General features: G+C 42.8%; 1 protein-coding gene across 1 annotated transcript in view; it reads left to right on the top strand.

The window, feature by feature from the left end:
• Positions 1 to 24,883, top strand: part of SND1 (staphylococcal nuclease and tudor domain containing 1) — a 413,215-nt gene that overhangs the window by 57,733 nt on the left and 330,599 nt on the right. The window contains exon 10 of the mRNA XM_029923894.1: positions 1,485 to 1,598. Coding sequence (XP_029779754.1) covers positions 1,485 to 1,598 — 114 coding nt within the window. The remainder of the gene's footprint in view (positions 1 to 1,484; positions 1,599 to 24,883) is intronic.

Raw genomic sequence — 24,883 nt, 5'->3', positions numbered from 1 at the left:
GGGCGGGTCTGCAAGCAAATGGGTGTATTCTGTTTTAAAAGATTTGAAGCTTTCCAGGGAATAGTGAGGGCTCTTTTAGGGTACTTATCGGTGTGATTTCACCATAGCAGAGGCTAGTCTAGCTCCTTTTGTTTCTCGCTTGAAAGAGGAAGGAAATTTTGTGAGTCTGCCCTCACTGTGGCAGCTGACCCTGTAGTTTGTTCAGCTGCCTGTTGGCTCCTGATGGGGCCCTGATTGAAGCCTGGAAGAGTTGGTTTTGATTCTGCAGACAAAGTGCATGGTGACAGTGATATGTAGTCAATAGCTACCTTGTAGAACAGTATTACTGGCTTAAGAAAAAAAAAACCACACAAAATGTAGAAAAACACAAACAGCTTTCTAACAGCAGGCTCTGAATATAATCAGGTGAATTGTAGACCGCTGGCTGAATTATGGGTTCTAGTTATAACCCTGATGTGGTCCTAGGCTAGTTTCAATGTGATTTTATTCTGTACACCTTGGTGGAATGTTCTAATAACCTCCAAAGAGGAATATTTGTACTTTTGCCCTTTGAGTAGATACCTCTGTAAGTTACCCAAGAGTGGATGTTAATCTTCTTTAGCTGAGAGTGGGCTCCAGTGTTCCTGATACTGGTGTCTAAAACAAAGTTGCTCATAGCAGTGCTCTGAAAAGTTGGCTTTCAGAGTAGTTGAAGTAATATCTTAGCAATTTACTATTTCTGCCGTGAGATGAACAGCTAAGCCTCTCTCTTACCATGCTGTGATGACAATTCTTTCTGCTCTTCACTTGCCTTTGATTTTTCTGCTCTCTTTTGGGGCATCCTGTTTTGGTTCTTACCTAGTTCTGGTATCTTCTAATCCAGCCCTTGCTTCTTTTCCTAGATTCACATTGAGTGAGGGATTTTGATTTTAGTTTAAACTTTTTTTTTAATGTTTTTTATTTGTTTTTGAGAGACAGAGAGAGACAGTGTGATCAGGGAAGGGTCAGAGAGAGAGAGAGGCACAGACTCTGAATCAGGCTCCAGGCTCTGAGCTAGCTGTTAGCACAGAGCCTGACGTGGGGCTCGAACCCACAAACTGTGAGATCATGACCTGAGCCGAAGTCAGATGTTCAACTGACTGAGCCACCCAGGCGCCCCTTGATTTTAGTTGAGAACCTGTTTCAAGGAAAATCATGAATAACATGTGGTGACTAAATTTCCAGTCATCTTGGTCAGGGCAAAAGATTAAAAAAAAAATACCACCCTTGGGAATGATAGAGATTCTGTCTTACAGAGAAATCATAATAAGGTCTTTGGGGACTAATAATTATAGCACTGTTCTCTCCAACATTGTTGCACCGTGAAGGATGATATTGAAATACCCCAGATGGCTGTTGATCTGACTTTTCTCCTTATGACTATGGTGGGTCTTTCTCCATAGCATGTGTGCTATGAGATTGGGGCCATTGAAGCAGGTTTGAACATTTTTGCCTTTTGCCAACAGGTGATGCAAGTGCTGAATGCAGATGCCATTGTCGTGAAGCTGAACTCTGGTGACTATAAGACCATCCACCTGTCCAGCATCCGACCACCAAGGCTAGAAGGGGAGAACACACAGGTGAGAATGGGGAAGCAGCGGAGCTCTTTTCAAAAGCCAAAGGGAAGGAGCTGGAGAATACTTAAATCTGGTACCTATGTGTGCGAATCCTAAAAGACAATATTTTAATTCTCCTAAGTACTATTTCCTAATATCTGCAGTCAGTGTCTCCTGAACCATATTCACTGATCTGCTTTGTTTTGGGTGGTTGTTGCTGGCATTCCTCCCTAAGGGGCCTGACAGGAATTAGAGCCGGCTTAAGTTTTGTTAACAAGATTTTACTTCTCTGAGAATAAGGAGAGGAGAAGGTCTGTGTATGATTTGAAAGTTCTGTATGTTACTCTCCCCCCACCAGGAAGAAATGAAACTTGGTATATATATTCTCTGGGTTCACCTGCTTCATCTGTTGCGAGTTGTAACTGAAATTAGTAGTTACACTGTCTTGCGCTGTTGGATCTTTTGGCAGCAAGGTGCTTGCTTGATCAGTGCATATGATTGGGGCATATCAGTTTTGAGAAATACTTAGGAAGAAAACTATTAAGAGTTGGTAGTCTACAGGCAGTTCTGTTGTACATTTTCTGGTCATTTTCTTTCCATTGTTACGAGCTGTGAGAGGTTGGAGACGGGTTGAAGTTTTTCTTGAATTACTTGTTTGCTGGTATCTTGTTTTTACAGACCACTTTCCAACTTTTATTTTTGCCCTCTGATAAAACTACAGCGTGTAACTGGTTATAGAACTGGGTCCACTGTGAGAGCTGGTGCCACAGGCAGGTGTTTGGACCGTTTTCAGAAATGAAACACAGCATGGTTTACATTAGTGCTCTGTGCTTTAATTTATCCCTTTTGTAGTCCTAAAGAGAAATTTGCTTTTCTGATGTTTAGCACGTACCCGTGTCTTGATGCATTTACAAGTTGAAATTCATGCCCTGTGTTCATTTGCATGAGAGTTTACAGACAGCCCATAAGAGTAAAATAAAAATATCATGATTGTCTTTTGAATCTGATTGTGCGTAAGAAACATATACAGGAGGGGTTCTTTGAATGTCTGGCCAATCAGTTCATTCTCTCTTTTAGTCGCCCCACAGAGGAGGCAGTTTAATCCGGCAAATGATATTGTGGTAAGGTTGAGAATTTAAATGCGTGAAAGCCTAGAAATGCGAAAATAAGGTTCTCTCAGTAACTGTAGCTGTGCCTCATTGCACAGAGTAAATAGACATCTCCAGTTTTATCAGTATTGGGAGTACTCCGCCATTCGCATCTGTGCCATGCAGTTGGAATTAAGGTTCCCACAGCAACCACAACTTTGAAATTCTTGAACGTTAATTTTTGTGCCTGCATCATTGGCCAAAGCATTATGTTAATGTAGACTATGTAGCTGAATTTCAAGCAGGTTTTGGGAGGGTGGGGATGTTATAGCTCAGGTAGGGTAATACCAGGTGTTCAGGAGTAGGAACTTCTACTGAGAATTTTTAGTTTTTCCAGGATCCTTTGAAACTCGTCAGGGGGTAATGGATGCATTTTTCCCTTAGCCTACTGGATAACGGGAAATTTTGGGGAATTTATTCCCTAATTTAGGCAGGGTCTGGTTTATAGAATTCCTTGTTCTTTAGCAAGGAAGGTTATCTCTTACTTTTTATTTTATTTTATTTTTAACTTCTGTTCACTCCAGAGATCTTACTCCATTTTAAGAAAGTCGAAGTAGGCTTAGCTATAAGAGTCTACAATATACGGCTTAGATGAAGTGACGAATGCTTTTTCTTATTTCTTCATTAAATTCCTTTGAGAGATTTTTAATGAGGCAGCCACATAAGAAATAAGTTAACATAATGTACTTTGAGTACATTGGTGGAGGGTACTGTGCAGAACCCAGTTGTGGTGGGCCCTTGGGAGTCTCCCCAGGAGCAACTAGGGTACCTCTCTTGAGTGCTCACAGATGAGAAGTTAGTGGATGGAAGAAATGGCATTTAGACCAACACTGCTCCCTAGATCTATAATGCAAGCCACACAAATGAACTGTATTTGTTATTTAAAATTATCGAGTAGCTATATTAAAACCATCAATTTTAATGCATTTTATATTTTACCTGATATATCCAAAACAGTATCATTTCAACATTTAATGAATGGAAACAGTTAATGAGATATTTTACTTAATTTGATTTTTTAGTAAGTCTTTGAAATCTGGGGTATGTTTTATACTTGGAACACCTTTCAATTTGTTTTAGTGTATTTCTAGAGCTCAATAGCCACCTGATGGTAGAGGCTTCTTAGAATGGACAGCATAGATTGAGAAATGCAAATGAATGTCATTGATAAGTATTTACCAGGTATCCGCTTTGCAGCAGATGCTATGGGAATGCAGCAGGGAATAAACTTTCATGGAATTACTCTCATGGAGCTTTAATTTAAAACCTAGTAGGGGAGATACACAAATAGTTCCATTTATATGAAATGATATGAAAGAAGAGTTTAGAATTTTAAGAATATATAATCTGGGAAGGCTTCTTGGAGGAAGTGATACATAAAGCCTCAGGGGTGACTAGGACTGAGCTAGGTACAATGTGGGGAGAAAATAGTCTCTGACAGAAACAGCAGAGGGAATGATGGGCACCGTGGATAGTACATGAGGGGTATGGTGCCTGTGGTACAAAGTGTAGGCAGGACCAGATCACACGTGTCCCATCAGCATCTAAGGGTACTCAGAGACTATGGGGTATTTTGTATGACTGGAAAGAGGGTAGTTAATGCTGGGGAGTAGTAAGAAATGGGTTTGGGTGTTAGGAGGGGCCACATGCTGAAAACGTGTGCCATACTTTTATATTTTTGTGTGCAGAATTTTAAGCTAGGGAATGGCATGTTTGGATTTGAGTACTCCTGCGTTGGTGGCTTACATTTACAAAACATGAAACTAATTTGCATATATAAGGGAAGATCATGCTAGATGAAAACTCATCGGCAGGAAGGGGTTCTGGTGCTTTCTTTTCCTAAGCCCCAGTTGACCATGGCCCTGTGGGCAAATGGAGTGCTGAATAGGAACTTGTGTATGTTGCTCTAGCAATCTCTATACAGGAGGATTCAGAGTTTTTGTCTTTCTACTTAAAGAATGCCCCAGAATTCTTGTTTACCTTAAAGTATCAGAGATTTATGATGTGGGTGTAGGAATATAAATCACCTGCCGACCCCAGTGAGGCCATAACTACCTGTATGTAATGACTTGGAAAGCAGGCATCTCCTTGGAGTCTTTGGTTTTTAATATTCCTTACTGTATACCATCTGTTCTTGTAGCTACAATGGGAATCCAGTCAAATACTCAAGGCATAGATGTTGGGGCTGGGACTTCTGTTAACCCATGTGGTACCTTTGTGCAAATTAGAGAGGGGTGCCCCTTCTTCCAGGCAGCCTCTTGTCAGGGCACATGGCTTGGCAAGCAGAATGGCGGTTGCATTTCAGCTCCTATTCAGCCTCTGTCTCCTTGGTCAGTGCCCTTGTGCACAAGAATATATGGCTGTCCTAGTTAGAACAGGGCTGATTAGAGTCTCCAGTGAAAATGTTGGTGTGTTTGGGAATTGGAATGGTTTTGTAGTTGCAGTTGTGCTTCCGGATTGTTGGGAGATGACGGATGGACTGCTGAGGGCCTCAAATGAGACACTTAGATTGCCTTCTGCCTCATTTGGGGGAAACTTTCTGGAGATCATTGACTTTGAAATGAAGAAAAAGATAATCTTATAGTTTATGGTATTGGAGCCTGTTGTATGGTATTAGAGTAGAGTGGGAGAAGGTGCAGGTTAAGGACCTAGAGGAGTAGGTGAATAGGGAAGGGAAAATGTTAGCATGACTTTCCTCAAGGGCAGGCAGATGGCGGGCAGTGTTACCTGCTGGGGGCTAGGCCTCCCTACAAGCTCCCAGATGATGATCTACTGGGGTTTGCCTTTCAAGTTAGGGAAGGGAGATTCTTTTAATGCTTATCTTCCCAAACCCTAAAAACTCTAATAATCTGTCATCAACTTAATATAGATCTTCCGAGATATCTGTACATTGTGGGGATAGTAGGGCAAATTGGATTTTCCTTTTTTGAACACAGAGACAAGTTCATTTCTCTTAAATTATACATAAAGGCAAGGAGGTTTTGCCCAAGGCTAACTGTATACTTCCACTCCCCCTTTTTTGGTTACTTTGTGATGCAGCCAGAGGATAGCTCTGGACAAAACAGCATGATCAAAGGAATCATTTTCATCCTAAGCAGCTGCTTTCCAGTAATATCCAGGAATTCAGGGGTAGCCATTATTTCCAGAGTTTGGTTAAAACTGGATTTGTTGTTAGAAAGCTTGGCAGGAGAGTTAAAAGGAGGATGTGTAATAGTTCCCTCAAGGACTATAGTTGGATAGATGTCTGATGCTGTTGATTCTGTTTCTCTGGCATTGATGCTTCTGGATTATTCAGGGTGAATCCAGTGTCAACTCTTTGGTGATCTTAACTCCTTCAGGCTGAGCGCCATTTTGGATACTGATGTGTGGTGTTCCTGAGGACCTAAATGTGTATCAGTGTTTCTCTAAAGGTATACTGGAGTTTGTTTTATGCCGTTGTTTGCCTCACAGAGACAAGTGCTAAGTGTTGGAGAAAGACTGGGTTTTCTGAGCTATTGCTTTAGAGGACACAACACATTGTGTAATCTCAAGACTTCCAGAGAGCATTTGACTTTGATCTGACATTGGAAAACAGTGCTCCTGGTGCCCAGGGCTGCCATGACTTTGTGTCACATTTGGAGTGTTGATGATAAAAGATACCCCTCAGGCATCTGATGAAGGGGCTGACTTATTCCTCCTTGGAATTGTTGGTTTGGCCTGTGCAGTACTGTGGTAGGGCAAAGATACAGAACTGGAATTTACCTTGAAAAAGGTATGTAATTTACCCAGTGCCCGGGTGTTAAGTATGGAAAGTTTGCTTTCAGTTGCAAGGCTTTTTTCCTCAAACTCCTGTCCAAAGAGCCTCGCTCTTTCCCCCAACCCCTCTCCCTCTCTCCTTCCCTGGCTCATACATGTGCGTGTGCACACGTGCATACACACACCCCTTCAGCTTGGGCCTCTGGGAAGTGTGTAAACCTGAAGGTGGAGCCTTTTCCCTTGACCTCGCAACCCTATGCTTTCAGCTTGTATTTGATTCCATCACCCTGTCTTTCAGCCTCCTCCCTGTGGAACTTGCCACATAAATGTTCTTCCACAGCAGGCTTCTAAATATTTAGTCGTGGGCACCAGAGGATCAGTTTTGATAAAGCTGTAATCTGCCTAATCTCTCAGTGTCCTTGTTGCCTTTTTTGAGGGTGTTTGTTTCCCAGGCCTGACTCCACGGGGTCTCCTCTGTAGGCAGTCATGGTTGACGAGCTCCAGGTAGGCCTGTTAGTGATGCCCTGGGATTCCTAAGGGCGTTTTCTCAGAGGCAGGGCAGTTTCGGGTGCTAATAACTCCATTCGTTCATTGTACAGGGCCCCAGGGTACTTTGCCATTTAGACACGATTAAAAGCGGTTCTCCACCTATTCCCTTCAGTTGAGATTTCTGAAAGCAAGATGACTGGTCCCTCTGGACCCTAAAGCAGACACTGCTGCCACCGAGATGCATACCAGCAGAGAGCTATGGGGCCGCAGTCCCTTAGTGAAGCCAGGGCAAACCAATAAACCCACTGACTGTGATCTTGCGCCTGGGACTGGGAGCATAAGGCAAATAGCAAATTAGAGTGGGACTCCAGCTTGGCATTAAGGACCTTGGAGAAAAGCAAAAGCTCTTTGAAATGGATATAGCATTTCACCGGTTTCCAATGGAGAGACTTGGGGACTGCAGCAATGTGATCAAAAGACGTAGAATATGTCAGAGCGCTGGCAGAGGCATTCTGTACCAGTTTCCGATTTGTTTGATCTGGGCATTTTTGAGAAGAACACTGGAAACCTCCTTTGTTAGAGGATTGAAAAAAATTACCATTTGGAGACTGTGGGTGGGTCTTAGCTCATCTATTTAAGATTCAGGATGTACGCACTCTGTCATTTTTGAAAGATTAATTCCTGTTCTGCTGCTGGGGAGGGCACTGGGGGCAAGCCTGACTCTTCTTGAGGTCAGGACATTTGGTATCTGGGTAGATAGCAGGGTTCCTTAAAATGTACGTTCCACTGATCGTTGAGTGAATTATAACTGGGAAAAGACAGCAATTGCCCTTTGATTTACCTTCTTCTCCATATTACTAATTATATTTTCTTTTGTTTCCTTTAGTTAATGCATCCCCTTTCTCATGATTTTGCTGATCCCCTTCCGATAAGTTTTGTAGGATTTTAACAATCTCATGGGGCCTGGTGTTTAATTCTTCCCTGAAACATGTGCATTTACCTCTTTCAATCCATCTTCCTCTTTCTTCTCTCTCCATTTAATCATCACTATTACACAGTTCTATATTTTCAATTTATCTAAATCTTCCGAGTGCTAGTGTGTTCATATTTCTTGCCTCTTTTCAGTCCTGTGAGCTGCAGTAATTCTCTGTTGTTTCCAGAGTTGACAGCACCATCATATTTACTGTCCTGTGACCATTTACCATAGCTGCTGTGCTGAGGTAACTGTCTTTCTTACCCTGGTTCTTGAAAGCTCCTTTAGTCCAGAGATTTCCATACACATAGTCTTTCCCTCCTCTCTCTCACCCTGTACTGTTATTTATGTCCAGCCCACTTTTTGTTAGGAAGCCTAAACTGCACTGTGAGTTGGAGTGGAAATCGTTTTTTAGCTTCATACCCCTCTCTTTCAGAATCTTGTAGAGTGCCGTGAATGCAGTAGGCATTTAGTAAATGTTTACATCAGAATATATGCTGAGGCATTGGTAATCTCCTTGACTGTTGCCTCTAGTCATTCCAACTTGAGGCAGCATGTCCTGGTATTAAAAGATCCTGTCCTGGGAAGGAGTGTGTGCACTCCTGTTTTTTTCCCTCCTTCCTAATTGGATTGTGTGCCCGTGTACAAGTGGGGGAGGGGCAGACGTGCACACGCATGCACACACACCCACACAGAAGCAGGCTCCAGGCTCTGAGCTAACAGTGCAGACCCTGATGTGGGGCTCGAACGCATGAACCGTGAGATCATCACCTGAGCTAAAGTTGGACACTTAACCAACTGAGCCTCCCAGGTGCCCCTTGGATTTCTTGTTTTGATGGCCAGGTCACACATGGCTTCCTTTTCTGTAGGCACTTCCTCTTTCTCACTCCCAGGTTTCAGCCTAGTTGATGCAGTTGGATTGCCTAGCCCTGCCCCTTTCTCAGTACTGGTTTTCCTCATAACTGGTATTCCATTAGCGGATTGGGTTCAGTCCACCAGAGGGGCTGATCTCAGAATTTTAAGTGATTTTGAAGTTGGTCCCCAAATAACTTTCTTTTAACACCTCTACCCTTATTCAGGCTTTCCCAGATACCTTTGCTTCATAGCAGTCCAGGTGTCTTGATTCATTGGAGTTTTTAGGTGCACTTTTTCCCCAAAGGCTATATATATATTTTTTACTGTTGTCGACCTTGTTGGTTGTCAGATTATTTCTTTGCTTGGAACTAATTTTAAAATCAATTAGAGAGCTTTCCCTTCATCTTTCTCTTTTTATTTATGAGATACTGATTGCAGAACTACCTACACTGTGTTTAGATAAATTACCCTTTTTTCCCCCCTGCATAACATTTATATTCAAGGCAAGTTTAGTGCAGTCATCAGTGCTTTCCACTTCTGCAGGCCAGGGCTGTAGGTTTCATTCCTTGGTGGGCTAATTAGGTTTTTACTTGGAAAATTTGAGTCAATTCAAAAACCAAACATTTTAGGTCCTCATGTCTTACAGGTGCTATGGATCTGGGAAGTTATTTTTATTAGGAAGGTGTTGATAATTTTAGAAACCAAATCTCTGATCATGCCTGGTTGGTGTATGTTGTGGTCACAAGGTGGATTTCAGACCAGATGATAGATTATGGAGAAAGAATCATCATTTCATGTCAGTGCTTTGGAAGAGGCCTTTCAGAACCGAGACTAGAAGGGGAAGCTGAAGGACACAGATGCTTGCTTTTTTTCCCTGGTAAATGACAGGTCTATTGCTTAGGCATATTTTTGATGTCACTTTTTATTTCAGCCCTTTTTTGAAAAGCCCCCGCCACTTTATGGGTTGTTCACATTTCATAGGCCTTCATTTCACCATCTAGTGCGAGAGCAGTCTGGTTTTGGCTGCAAATGCCTCTTTGCCTGGTTCGTTGTTGTGTGGTGGCCACCCTGGCGCTTTGCTGTCTCAGAGGAGGACTAGAGAGAGAGAAGCCGGTTGATATGCTCTCCTTTATCTTTGTTTCACTGTATTGGGTCCTTTGTGAGACCGAGTGCAAATCTCCTCTTTATGTGGCATCTGCTGCATCTTTGTGTTCAGATATTGGTCCCAGGATTTGGTTCCTTCTGCTCTTCTGCTGATTTTGGATAGCCCATACAATGGATGCCTGTAATTTCTAGGTCTGCTTTTTAAAATGCTTTTTCTCTTCCCCACTCCTGCCTCACCCTTCCCTACTGGGTTTTTCTGGTTTGTTTTTTCTGCATCAGATGGGTTCCTCATTTCTTCACATCCATTGCTAGCTCGCTTCCTGGCACATAGTTGATACTCACATGTTTGTTGGATAATGGCTTATTTCATTCTCACTGTCTGTCTTTTCACTCCTTGTTCATAATTTGGGAAATGAGGGATCGGCAGAATACATCAACACTTGACTTTCTGAAGAGCATGTAGCTCTACCATTTATAGGACATTTTCCCTTATCGTTACTAGGGAGGCTAGTAGGATTGTTTGATTTTCTGTGCAGTTATCTTTCAGAAGGTGGCCTGGAATTAGGAGAAAGCCACATTCTTATTCTTATGGAGCTGCCTTTAGCATCTGCTTCTCCAGCTGGAGGGGCTTGTTTTAGAAACACTGCCTTGCAGAAGCTGTAGGTGGATCTCTGCGGAAGGGCTGCTGATGTGCTGCTCGCCCTGGGCTCCCTTTGCAGCCTATCTGCTCCCTCAGGCTCTAGCTGGAGGCTGGTCTCTCTGGGCGGGGATGCAGTCTGTCCTGTTCGCCCTCTTCTTCTCAGACCCTCTTCCCTTTTCACCTCTTAGCTCAGCTGCTGTGAGTGAGCACACTGTGTTCCGCATGGGAGAACTGGCAGGATGCCCTGTTTGCTAGTTTTGGCCCCTGGGACAGCCAGGAGTATCAAACCAGTTTGTACTTTAAGAAGAGGGAGACTTGACATCACTCAAAGCAGCTTCTTGTATTTATTTCTTATTTCTTACGGTGGAGAAGGAAGTTATCCCAGCCCTTTGCTATTCCTTTGAGTGTGTATTAAACTAACAGCTCAGCATTTTCCTCAGGAAAACATCCAGAGTTCCTTCCTGCCATTCTGGCCAGGCTCTGTCTCGCCTTTGCAGAGTGCGTTGTGGTGCGGCCGCCTCACTGTTAAAGCTTTTTGGCTTCACTGCCTGCCCCACCCCCGCCCAGCCCTCTTCTGTTGGAGGAGTGAGTGATTCTTTCAGTCTAGACACTCATGTTGGCATACCGAGTTATAGTTACTCTGGAGGTGCTTGCATTCGCAACATCAGAGTTCAGAAAAATGTCAGCTGCCCAATTGAAAACCGTTAAGCTGCTTTCAGTTTGTACCAGCATTTGGGCTCTATGTTGTTGCTGTTTTTTATCCAAGTAGAATTAACGTAGTTTCAGGTGCACAATGTAATGATTCATCAATTCTGTACAGTGCTCAGTGCTCATCAGGGTAAGTATAGCCTTAATCCCCGTTCTCTCTTTCTCCCGTCCCCGCATCTACCTCTCCTCTGGCAACCACCACTTTGTTCTCTGTATTAAGAGTCAGTTGTATTGTTGTTGTTTTTGTTCTTTTTCTTTTTTCTTTTGTTTCTTAAATTCCAGTGAAATCATATGGTATTTGTCTTTCTCTTATTTCACTTAACATTATATTCTCTAGTTCCTTCATCCATGTTGTTGCAAATGGCAAGACTTTCATGCTCTTATGGCTGAATAATATTCTTCTGTGTATACATACATCACATCTTCTTTATCTGTTCATCTGTGGATGGACACTTGTGCTGCTTCCATAATTTGGCTATTGTAAATAATGCAGCAACCATAGGGGTGCATGTATCTTTTTGAATTAGTGTTTTTGTTCTCGTGAAAACCCAGTTGTGTAACTACTGGATCATATGGCAGTTCTATTTTTAATTTTTTGAGGAGCTTCTGTACTGTTTTCCACAGTGGAAATGTTATTATCCATGTTACTATTAGGTATCCGTAAATACAGCAGGTAGAGCATAATCATTGGAACTCTGTTACGATAGAGACATCTCTCTCTGAAAGATACAGATTGGTCCCAGGTATCTGACATGGTAGATAGAACCTGACAAACTGAAAATTCAGTGTAAAAAACCTACAGCCTTTCATCTCTTACCCTCATTACTCAGTGAGAAATGAATTCCGAGGGCAGAAGTGATGGTGTTGAAGATCTCTGTCCTGGAATGTAATCGAATGTGCTCAGGTGGAAACACGCTGTCTCCTTGCTGCTGTGCCCACCTCCGAGCTGGCTGCCTGCAGACTTGGGGCCTGATGCTGCTCCTTTCCCCTCACGCACAGTATTTTCCCAAACTTTGGTTTTCCAAAGTTTTAATACAGACTGGTGCCGGTTCTTTTGTTTGTTTGCTTTTGTGTTTTGATTTGAAGGCTTTCTGAAGTATCCGAATGGTAAGAGTATTGATTTGTGCTTTTGCTACTTCAGTTTTCATTCTGATTTCTTTCATTGAATTTCCCCCATCCTGCACCGTGGTTCCTTGCATTCCCCGCTTCCCCCGGCACCTCTCTACTTGGGTACAGAGTGTTTGTACACGTTGGTTTGGATGAAGAAGTCACTTCCGGCACACACAGTTTGGTCACCCCGTTACCTGTTGCTGCATACCTTACGCAGGAGCTTGTGGCTGCTCCGTGTACCCTCCTGCTCTTCAGTGTTCCTCTGAGCATCTCTGTGCTGTATTTTGGATGCTGCATGAACCTGCGAGTGAATGTTTACCATTGTTGAAGTCCACCATTGCCCTTCAGCTGCCATGCCTTGGGGTTCAGCCAGGAGTAGCACCTTTAACCTGAATTCACTAAAAATATTGATAGCAGCCAAACTGGATTGCTCTAGTTTTCTTGGATAACTATATTTAAACTGCTTATTAAATATTAATTTTATATTCTAGGAAACTGCATTTGCTCAATTTAAGCCCAGCTAATATCTTTCTGTTCCTAGAATTTACATAAATTGATACCTCCATAGGTCAAATACCTAAATCTATACCTGATTGACATTGATTTGAAGAAGGTTTCTCACTGATTGCTTTAGAGTCTTTGCTTTTATTTTATTAAAAAATTTTTTTTAGTGTTTGTTTATTTTTGAGAGAAAGAGCATGCACAAATGGTGGAGGGACAGAAAGAGAGGGAGACACAGAATCTGAGACAGGCTCCAGGCTCCGAGCTGTCAGTTCAGAGTCTGTTGCGGGGCTTGAACCCATGAACTGTGAGATCATGAGCTGAGCTGAAGTCAGATACTCAACCGACTAAGCTACCCAGGCACCCGAGTCTTTGCCTTTAAATGCTTGAGCCTGTACAGTGTGCTTGCAGTTGGACAGAGTTTTACCTCTTTTGGCTTCTTTGTGTTAAAATGTTATTCATGACACTTTCTGGAGAACAGTAAGGCACACCTAATTCGTAACCATTGTGATAGGTGTAGGGGCCAACATTGGGGTTTGGCAGTGGGGAGAGAGCTTGGGTTCTGAGTCCAACAAGGAAAAGTGGGAATTTATCATCATGGAGCAGGGTGGGGCTAGGGGTGGTGGAGGATGAGGAACCCAATTAGATATTGAGAGTAATCACCTATTGAGGGTGGGGAATTTTGGCTAAAGGGACTTAGCAGGATTCTTGGGGCAGAATTGGACAATGCAGAGATGAACATAGTGCCCAAAACTCAGGGCTCTAGTTGAGAAGGTAGTTCAGAGGAGCCTGAGTAAAATTGGTCAAGGAGAGAATCTTTGTCTTTTGTGATGTCAGGTTTTATCTTTGCTATTTGTAACTAGTGGTAGAAAGTCCACTTTTTTTTTCAATTTTTTTTAATGTCTTTTATTTTGAGAGAGAGTGAGACAGAAACTGAATGGGGAAGGGGCAGAGAGAGAAGGAGACACAGAATCTGAAGCAGACTCCAGGCTCTGAGCTGTCAGCACAGAGCCTGACGCGGGGCTTAAACCCATGGACTATGAGATCATGACCTGAGCTGAAGTTGGATGCTCAAACCAACTGAGCCACCCAGGCGCCCGAAAGTCCACTTCTTTAGAGACTGTGAGGTTCTCTTCTTGGTGCCTGTGGGAGAAAACAGGCTTTAGAGCATTGCAGCTTCGGATGCTTTCCCCAGCTGCTTTCTTGCTCCTTCTTCCACTGCCATCTTTATACCTTTCTCTCTCTAGCTTGCTCCTCAGCTCCTCAGCTCCTTTGGTGGAGGGCAAGAGTCATAGGGAGCAAAGGACTAAGAAAATAGTTTTATTTCCCTTTTTTCCTTTAACCCTAAATCCACAATGACCTTGTCTTTTCTGCCCTTTTGTAATCTCCTGCCATGCCTCGTTTAGGGATGCAGAGTGCTGCATCATAGTGGAGTCCCTGAGCACGATGTGGCAGGAGACTTGAAGATGTGCAGTCTAAGGAAGCAGTTTTTGACTCTCCCGTCCTCATGTTTGTGTATGTTACAGCATCGCACTGATGTGCCTTGAGTCCAGAAGCTGCGCGGTAGGGACTCCTACCTTGCTCTTTCTGGCTGCTGTTTGACTCTGCTTCATCTCTCTCTCCCTCTGCCCCCTTCCCTGCTAGGAAAATGATTCTCACGGGTGTGGTTCTGAGGTATCCCCTGACAGGAAGTTCTACAAGGGCAAATCATTTGATTGTTAACTGTTAAATTCACTGCAAATATGGCTGCTAACTAACACTGTTGCTTCTCATTTGCTACAAACAAGTTCTGGCTTTTTGGGTTTGCCCGACTACCCCAAGGACAGAGATTAAGTGGATCTCGGTTGATGCCATATCTTTTGATTGAATAGCCACCTTGGAATGTGTATAGGGTTCTGCCACTACCCTTCTCCTCCTGGTTTCCCTCCCCCCACCCTGCCCTAGCTCAGATACAAAGGTGTGTGCCCCTTTGGGTCATAATGAAATCCAGGTGAGAGCATTTCTCTTAGAATAGAGGCTAAGTCAGTTTTTCCAAGGGTGTGGTTTGTGAGCTACTTGTGTTAGAATCTTTATGGTCAGAGCCTGGTGAGTTCATTTGTCACACTCGCCAGGTGTTTCTATTGTACTTCCACTTGATGCTACTGTTCCAGATTATTGTTCCTAGCAGTAGAAAGGTAGGGCTTTACCAAGGCTGGCTCTCCAGGATTTTGGTCTCTGAGAATATCCTTTTTCTTTTGAAAGCCAGACTTAGACGTGGTAACATTTCTGCTGTTTCCTGAGTAAGCTTTCTCCCCCGACCCCTTCAACGTCCCAGAGCCAACTGCAAACCAGATATATCCCTTCTTAGCTTAGAACATCTCCCGAGGATTCTGGTAAAAAGAGATAGGAGAGTTCTGCCTGAAGACATTTATCTGCTTCTGAGAACAGGGCTCTCTGGGGAGTAGTGGAATTTCTTGGGGTTTATTACATATGATTTGAACCAATGTTTAGTTTAGGTGGGGCCTGTTCACAGTTTCTGGATGAATTTCATGACAAAAATGAAAGACTTACGAAGTGGTGCCTTGTTAGATCTGGTTCACACGTCAGATGCCATTATATTAACTGAACTTGGTAAGCAGAGAAAAGGGTGCAGGATAAAGAACGTGCTTGCCTTGGGCGTGTGCAAGCAGCCCTAGACTGGCTGGGAGAAAATACAGGTGCATAATGGCGCATACGGAGGAGCCAGAGCTTGACTGCAGTACAGGATATGCAGCACAGTAAAATCCTCAAGTGCCTTCTGGGTCGTGACAGGTGCACAGCAGTACGTGGTGTAGATATAGTGTTGGGTGATGAGGACTCTATAGTAAGACTGAGGGGGGAGGAGGAAAGCTTGTCCATTTTTTAAGGCCTTACAGAAAGTCTTCTCAGCTTAGCTGCTTCCTAGGGCTAGCTCTGAGCTTTACAGGCTGTGAAATGCTGTCTCTTGGACTGGTTAACTGATTTGGGCTAAAGGAACTCACAAAGATTTGACTTAAAAGTCCGTTTGTGGGTTTATTATTTTATGATGTGCAGTCCAACTGCCAAATAGACCAAAATATTCTGATGGACGAAAGTGTTCCCTCACTTTTGGAGGAAGTTGGTTTATTGTTTACAGAATTGGAGTGAAGGGGCTTGCTGGATACTGAGGAAGGCTGAAGTGCCCTGGATGATTGTGGCCCTGGTCCCTTTCCATCCCTGTCAGGTCAGGAAACTTTGAGGCTTGGGAAGACCAGAGTTTGCTCAAGGCTTTTTTTCTCTTAAGTGGAGGAACCAGGATTCTAACAGAGGTCTGGGTTACCTGTCTACAAATGTGCTCCATGGACTTTCATGTTGCTGGGGCAGGTAGTGACCCTCTCGCTTACACATGTTGGGGTGGGTGACTTCTCTGTACACTCCTGTTTTTCAGAATTTCTGCCATCTACCAGAAGCTGCAGGCTGTTGTCTTTGTAACACAGGCTTTCTTATTTCAGTGTATTTTTACAAATTAAAATAGTTCCTGCAACCATTTTTAAGGTACCATAATTTATATCAAGAGATTCTAATTTATACTTCAAATAAGTGTTTAACATCAGAAAAATATATTTCCATTTTCTTGTCTCCTGTATGAGGTTTTCCTGGCAGTAATCTTGCTGTTTAGAATGGCCAGGTCATCCCTATGAAGAGAGAAGAGACTGGATAATAAGGACTCTGAACACTAGTTCTTTCTGTACGGCCCTGTGAGCATTTACTTGTATATATTTTGTTATTTTCAATATTTAGTGTTCATTCATTAACCCCATTAGATGGATGGCTTAGGCTTCTGAAGTTCCATTTAAGTTTTCTTTTTTCTTTTTTTTTTTTAAATTTTATTTATTTTTGATATATAGAGAGACAGAGCATGAGCAGGGAGGGGCAGAGAGAGAGGGAGACACAGAATCAGAAGCAGGCTCCAGGCTCTGAGCTGCCAGCACAGAGCCCGACGCAGGGCTCGAGTCCACAAACCGTGAGATCATGACCTGATCCGAAGTTGGATGCTTAACCCACTGAGCCACCCAGGTGCCCCTAAATTTTCTACCTTAAGTATTTTTTCTTATTATAGGTGAAACATATTTATTTACTAAGTTTTGGGAAATTTAAAGAGGAAAATACAAATTAAATCTTATTATACAGAGATAACATCACCACTGTTAATATCTCATGGCCTTCTCGCCTACTTCTTTGTGTTTGTGCTTTATAACTGAGCATTTCTGTTGCCCTTTAAAATTTTTCTAAAACGTGATTTTTAAAAAATATTTTATTTTATTAAAACATAATTTTTAATGGCTGTGCGGGCTTTAAAAATGTGAATGTACCATAATCTGTGTCCTCTAATTTTTCTGCATATAATATAAATTATTTTCAATTTTTATAGCTGTTATATCTACATTCTGAAAGAGAAAATGTGCCATAAAGAAGAAAGTAGGAAAAAGGCCCATTTAGATTGGAGGTAGCTCTTGGGCAAGTTGTGCTGTCGTAGAACACAAGGTACGTGTTCCCAGCGGGGCTGATATTTAGCCCTACTGGCAGCACACTCTCTAATCACCTAATTCCTTATCTATTTGTGTTATTTAGAAGCAGGCTGTGATCCAGGCCCTTTGTGTTTTGTTGCCAGGATGGCTCCCTCCCCCCAACAGCTGAACTTGCTGCATCTCAAATAAAGGGTAGAGTAGATGGTAAATCTTCTCCCAGGGACCACTGCTCTTTTCTGTTACCCAGATTGGGATCTGGTGAGACCCTTTAATGGGAACACAGAGGCTCCCGTGGCAGCTTTGTGAGTGCAGCCTGCAGGATTTGTTTCATCCCAGGAGCTGCTCTGTCAGTGACTTCCACAGTGCCACGCACTTGTGAGTATTGGCACAATTACATTGCACCCTATTGTGATTAAAAACAATTATCCCACAAATAAGTGTATGTAAAGCAGCTATATTTAATTAAAAAGCAACAGCACTGGTGACCAGCAGATACTAAAATCACTATTGCTAATTTAAAGGAATATACCAGGCCCCATCTTGAGGAGGGGGTGCTGCCCATTCACGGTTGGCAGGAAATGAGTCAAATGGGGGTTCTGCAAACCCTCCTGCCTGTGTAGGGAAACCTGAGCGCTGGCAACATAGTCTTGTTTGATCGCAAGAAGTGGAATGATATTTCCAGGGAGTTAAGGCTCAGATTGTTGAGGCTGTAAGCTACAGCCAGCATCACAAATATTCTTTCAGGCAAAAAGGCAGCCATTGACAAATGCAGATGCAGGTACAGTGTGCACTGTGTTCCATGTCACTCAGCAATGGACGTGCTGCGTTCTTTATTGGCTAAAACCTGTTTCGGTGTCTTGGCAGCATAGAAGCATATTATACACCAACCCAGAAGTTACAGTGACTCTTTATATGGCTACCATCTTCATGGCATAATCGGAGCTTCTAACCTGTTCACAGGCACAATTTTGCGCCTTTTTTCCTGACAATTTTTTGTCTTTTCTCTGAAGGTTAGTACTTGCTGTTGGCAGACCCCACCCCCCAAGCTGTGGACTGGCATGTTTCCTTACTCCCAGCGTGTTCTCCCAGCAGCTGGCAGTATAGCTCTGGCCACACAGAAAGCTGTTTCTTTAAGGATCACCTGCATGTGTGGGAGAACTCCTTCCGTAGAAGGTTGGAGGGCCCCAAGTGAAGGTTGCATCTAGGTTTTTTAAAACTCTGATCTTTTTCATATCTGTCCTTCAGAGAGGATCATCTTTTCAGATAAACGTGGTCTGGGGACCCCAAGAGGCTAGGGAGGATGGAAGAAGAGCTGAGTCCGTGGTCTCTGAATGAAGGAGATGCCCTGTATGACCCTAGAGGTGGCCTTCACTCTTTTCACCATGAGCTTCTTGCTTCTGCCTGATACACTCTCCCTGTTCCCCTGTGGCTCTGCAGAGCCAGCTGTAAGAGCCAGGGGAGGACTTTGGAAGGACACTTACAGGGTTACTTGTGTCGAGTGGAGATATTTTAATTTGTTCATAGGTCTGTAGCTTGGAGTGGCATTGGCTCCCTCTGGTTTGATGAAACTGGGAGCGCTGGGTTTGTGCTGAAGTGTGTCTGCAATTTCGGGAAGGGAAAGAATGAGATCAGGGCTAGTGATCATCTTGTGATACTGTGTCATTCGTATGGGCCCTTTCCCATGGTTCTGAAGAAGAAATTAGTATATTGGTCATTTGAAAAAGTAATTTTAGCTCATAGACTCCCTGCTACACTTGAGTAACTTCTGGAAAGTGTAATATTTTACCCAAATCCCATTAAAAGTTAGGCACTCTTTCTATATTCCCTTTACTGTCCTTTAACTGATTAGTGAAATATTTATGTGGACCCAGAAGGCTGATTTATTTTATTGTCTTTTTTAATAACTTGCTTCTCCCTTGTGCTGGGTGCTTTCGGAGGCCTAGACAGCTGCCATGATTTCTTCTGCCATCCCTCGGCCTGCATCCTCAGGGACTTATTTGAGCTTTCCTGGCTTTGATGAAGGCTCTAGCTGTCCCTCCCCCTAGGTGGGTGGTAATAAATCCACCCCAAATGCCTCCACCAATGAACAGTGTAACTCATTTTAGGGTATATGGCAGATCAGTGGATAGGACTCAGCATCCTGCCCTCGCAGATCCTAGGGAAAGCTGTGGAAGAGAAGCCACATATGAGAATGGGCTTGGTTTTCTTGGCTCTGGGAGTTTTTCATGTCCTAGGTCTGGGGGGATTGGGTTATGGTTAATTCACTGGCCAAAGTGCTTTAGAATTTTTTTTTTAATTTTTAAAGTTTATTTAATTTGAGCAAGTGAGAGAGAGAGAGAGCTGGAGAGAGCAGAGAGGGTGGGAGGGAGAGAGCATGAATTCCAAGCAGGCTCCTTGCTGTCAGTGCAGAGCCAGATGCAATTTCTGATGAGGTGGCTTCTGAGATGTTGCTCTGGAAATAGATCACAGAACTTGGGGGCCAAATCCTAAAATCATGGTGGTAAAAGATTGATCGAAGAGAGCCTCTGAGTGGGGAGATACACTTTGCACAATGCACGTCACTCTCCCAACCCTTCATGTTTGCCAGCCTAAAGCACGGGGTGTACCTTCCTGGCAGATCCCTGCTTGGTGAGTCCGTGCTTTGGTTGCTCTCCGTAATTAAATTCTCACCGTTGCCTGCAAGCTCAGGTCTCAGGTGTTGTTTTAAGGTTCAGGGCAAATCAAGTTTCTGTATTTCCTGCTCTGAGGGTAACTGGCTGCATTTGTTGGTAATGGACACATGTCTGGCTGTGTGTGGGGAGGGAGGGGAATCTTTTATTCATCAAGCATCTTTTGAATGCAAAACGCTAACAGAAAAAGACAGTAGCTTGGGTATTTTTTAAACATTAACTTTTTTATGTGTTGATTTGGAATCATAGAATGAAAAGCACACACAGCCTGGAACCCAATAAAAGATTAATGGGAAACAAAACCACGAACTCATCAGTGTCTCAACTCCACTAAATTACAGTCCTAAAGAATCACAGTAACTCATCTGTGTGCCCTGGAACAGCCGATGATTGCCTGCTTCGGGTCTGACTGGAGCAACATGGCTCAGTCAGCAGAGCAGTGCAGAGTGAAAATGCTAAGTGTTGATGCTTTCAATGCAGAGGTTCTCAAACGGCTGCACATCAGAATCACCTAGGGATCTCTTAAACATCCCACGTGCCGCACGTCTCCTGAATCAGAATTTCTAAGTGTGTAGGGCCCAGATAGCGTTTTTTGTTCTTTTTTCCTCCCCTTTCTCAGATCCTCCTGTGGAGCAACTAGGTTGAGAACCACCTTTGTTTGTGTCCTGGGTGGCTGTGGAAGTGGAGATCTGGTGGGATTGATCCTGAGTGGCGTCTTATGGTGAAAAGTGATGGCATCTAACCCAGATAAAATCATGTAGATGTAAATCTTGTTAAACTTATCTTATGACTTGTTTACAGTAATCATGTTCTTCCACACATTGGGGAATTTTAACTTATTCCATAATAAAGATGTCAGAGCCACTCATTTCTGAAATGACAAGTTTAAATATTTCCTTTCTGGAAAGCTATTCCCTTATAAAGCATTATTCCATATCCTTGTCACTTCTGGAGGTAGGGAGAGAAAATCATCATTATAATTGTGATATTGTGATTTATAATAAATACATATTTGGTCTTCCTCCCTGTTCCTGGCATAGAGCTACTAAAACCAAAAAACAACTCCATATTCAAGAGTCTCTCATGGTTTGCCTCCCTCGATCTCCCCAACTATTTTTCCCCCTCCCATCCCCCATGTCCTCTGTTAAATTTCTCCTGTTCCACTTATGAGTGAAAACATATGGCATCTGTCCTTTTCTGCCTGACTGATTTCACTTAGCATGACACCCTCGAGTTCCATATGCAGAACTTTGAAAAAGAAAAGGACCAACCCTCAGGCCTCCACCAGATACAGTTAATCGAAGTCTCTGGGAGTGGAGTGCAGACATTCTACCACAGGCAATATTAGTTCTCAAACAGGATCACAGACCACTATTTGAGTATTGCTTGGTAGTGTGCACTTGAGCAGCTTTTATTCCTTCTCCCTCCATTTTTCTAACATTGCGTTCGGCTGTGTTATCAGTGATATCCCTGTGAGAGACACCTGACCATCTCTTCTGCAGGTGATTTTAAAAGGCCCTCCTCTTGTTAGGATGGAACACAGTAGACTCTTCTACTTTTGAACTTTGCCTCTATTAAATAATAACACTGTACTTAGTGTTTCTTGGGAGGGGAGCTCATGTCTCTTTAAAAGCCTTACGATTAATCCTCACAGCCCTTCCTGAGAGTCAGTAAGGGATTCTTTTTTGTTAAAAGCTAATACCCTGAAATTGCTGGGCCTTGCTATCTTGTTCTCAGTGTTTCTCAACTTGAACCTACCCCTACTGGGTTGGACAGGTTCCCAGATTGCCTTTTTGGTAATTTGAACGGTAAGATTTACCACCAAGGTTTTCCTTAGCCAGAAGGTAGATCTTCAAGGCCTTCAGAAAGATACTCTTTCTAATCTTTGGTGAAGAGATCTACTTGATGAGCAGCTGGTGGCTGGACTTGGATAGTCGTAGATGAGGCATGTTGTAATGTTAAGGTTAGTGTGTGAAAGTGCGCATGAAAGCTGGACTGCGCCAAGGCGGAACCAGTGAGACCAGAGGACAACATGTGCCACCAAGAGGTGTCTTTGGCTGATGTTTAAATTGCTTCAGATTAAAGGGTATTTTCTTGTTCTCCATCGTGGTGTCACCAAAGGGCTGAATTAGTGTCATTTTCAGCAGCTTTGAGCTTCTGGACTGTCCTTCTCCCTGAGGGTTACCAGGGGTAGTAACCCAGCATTTCACATTCTGAAAAGGCAAGAAACTTTTCTGGACGGCTTGTTTAGAGTTATTATTCCAGTTCTACTGAAACCTACTCATCTTCATTTTTCCTGCAATGCTTTTTTTTTTTTAACCTATAGTAAGAAGTTCATGTTAACTCCTATCTGTTGTACTTTAAAGAGCAAAGGTATTGGGTGGTGGGGAGAGTACGGCAAACACCATATACTTTTTCTTGCAGGTAAGTGCTCATAGGAGAGTGTTTTGTGTCTGCTCATTTTCTAGCAGTATAGTTGTTCAGGTGCTTACTTGGTCCTTACCTTGAGCAGTGGATTGTGTGGGGGATGAGGAGGGCTGCAAAGATCTGCAAGGTGACGCCCCTCTGGTCAGAAATGCAGTTTGGTAGCAGGAATAACTCAGGCACATGTTAAACAAGGCAGTATATGCTGTGGGGCTGGGAGGGATACAACCTAAGTGCTTTGGGAATTCAAAGAAGAGAGAAATCCCATTTGACTTCTTCTTTACCACTTGGATCCTGGTGGTGTTCCTGCTTGTACCCTTGTGAGGTAGAAATCCAAACACGGGCCATTCACAGAATCTCACTGGGCAGGATGGTGGAGGTAACATGTTATATACCTCCATGCTTAAATTTTGTCTGAGGGATTTCTGTCTCTTTTTCCATTTAAACCCTTCAGTGAAATCCAGCGTTGCAGGAGCCAGCCTCCTATCCAAATAAACAGCTATTAACTTTCCTTTTTGGGGGGAAGAAAAAGATTCCAAGGATTGATGGAGGGCTTGATATGCCAGGGATTGAACTGACTTGTAAGTTCATCAAAAGCCTCAGGAACCTGCAAAGTGTTGGTCATCAGTTGTATGTTTTTGCTTTGAAGAGGTGTCTCTGCGGTGTACAAGAACTTGAGTCCGCAAGGTGTTCTCCCTTGAAGCTCTGCCTTTTACCTAGACATTTTGTGAAGGCCACTCCTCAGGCAGCCTTGTCGTTTTGCTGAATGTCAGCAAGCATTGACTGTCACCACTCTGATGCCAGGGAGGAAGGTGATGCTTTACTTTCTCGCAGAATAGCCCCCGGCCTTTTGGTAGCTCTACACTTAAAGGTCAGCACCCTCTCTTTCCTCCTCTTGTCTCCTCTGTCCTCACGCTCATCTTTATAACCTGTTACCTCTGGAAGCTGTTTTTGAAAAAAGCCCTGGAACTATATTTTAAAAAGAGTGGTTTCAGCAAATCTGAAGGTCCTAATGTTGACTGTGAGCTTGAGGTGGTCACCTTGTTCCTCAGGAAGAGGTTCATGATTTATGATTTTTGGCTCATGGAAGAAAGTAGTATTGATTTTGTTTAAAAGGGGGGGAGGGTGTTTTTGACTTATGCCATGTATGATTATCACTCTTGGATTATTTCACAGCAACAATGTATTGTGGTCTTGAATAGCTGTCTTATTGAAATCAGCCAAGACAATCATGGTGGTTTTAGTGTTAGAATCTTTGCCTCTTGTTGCCCCATTTCATCTTCCAGGCCTTGCACTTGTCTTTATCAACTAGCATGTAAATTGCACATAGATACAAATATTCTTCAAATGTGTAATGATGATGCTACTTCTAATGAAGAACCTAGAGTTGCTGTAAAAACTCCTTTTAAATTAAGTTTGAATGTGGTGATTTTTAATGATAGTAGATTATAATATATCTTTCCTGATGGTGATTAAGTTGTAAGTTTAGACAACCATCTGTTTATTTAAGCAAAGTGATCATGAATATTCCCATTGCAGTTAACACTGATTTAGGAAGATTTGTATTTATAATTAATAGATACTGAAGGTGTGCTAAATATACTTAGGTTCCTGTTCTTTCCTATTTCTTCAATGTCCTTTTAATATTGTTCTTTTTGTACTGAACTTATTTAAAAAAAAATCAGTGTACTCTGATGAAATGCTCACTTGCTAAGTTAGTCACAGTTTATTCTGTACAACTATACATGGCCAAGGTTAGAGTGCAGTGAATGTGAAGTACAGTTAGCATGTACAGTGAACATAAAGTAAATGTTAGTGCCTGATAGGGGCCCCCACTTTTTTTCTGTCTCTTGGCCTGTCCTGCACATGAAACATGTGGAACTGGGCCACTCAGGTTCCCATGTGAATATGTAAATAATGATGTGCTCCTTCTTCCTTAGCTGTCCCATGTTCTCTCACAAAGGAACCGTCTCTGTGTGATTATCTTTTCCCTTTTTTGTGTTTAAGAAAATAATGTACTTGATGATGACTTCTACTCTTGGTCTCAATTCCTGTAAAATGCAGAGTATAAGTGCAGAAAGAGAAGTGATTTCTAAAGAATACAAAATAAATAGTGGGAAGAGAGCATTGGGAGAGATAATAAATATTCCTGTTTACAGAAACATACCCATCACTCCCCTGAATGCTTAAGTGGCCACTTGGAGTCCATTTAAATTCAGAGATGACCACACGTGCAACTGATACTCCTCTAAATTCTATCTCGTTTGCATCTTGCAGATTATGTAATCCCTGAGCAGGATTTCCTTATTAAAACTTCCATTATGTTCATAAACTGATACTTAGGAAAATTAATTCCAAGAACCTTCAACTATGCAAAAATAGTACTGTTAATCCTTTAAACACCCTTGATAAGTAGAAAGATACTCATGGGATGAGGTGCTCACTCAA

The sequence above is a fragment of the Suricata suricatta genome, chromosome 2, assembly GCF_006229205.1.
Source record: "Suricata suricatta isolate VVHF042 chromosome 2, meerkat_22Aug2017_6uvM2_HiC, whole genome shotgun sequence".
Lineage (NCBI taxonomy): Eukaryota > Metazoa > Chordata > Mammalia > Carnivora > Herpestidae > Suricata > Suricata suricatta.
This window is presented reverse-complemented; position numbering and strand designations above follow the sequence as displayed.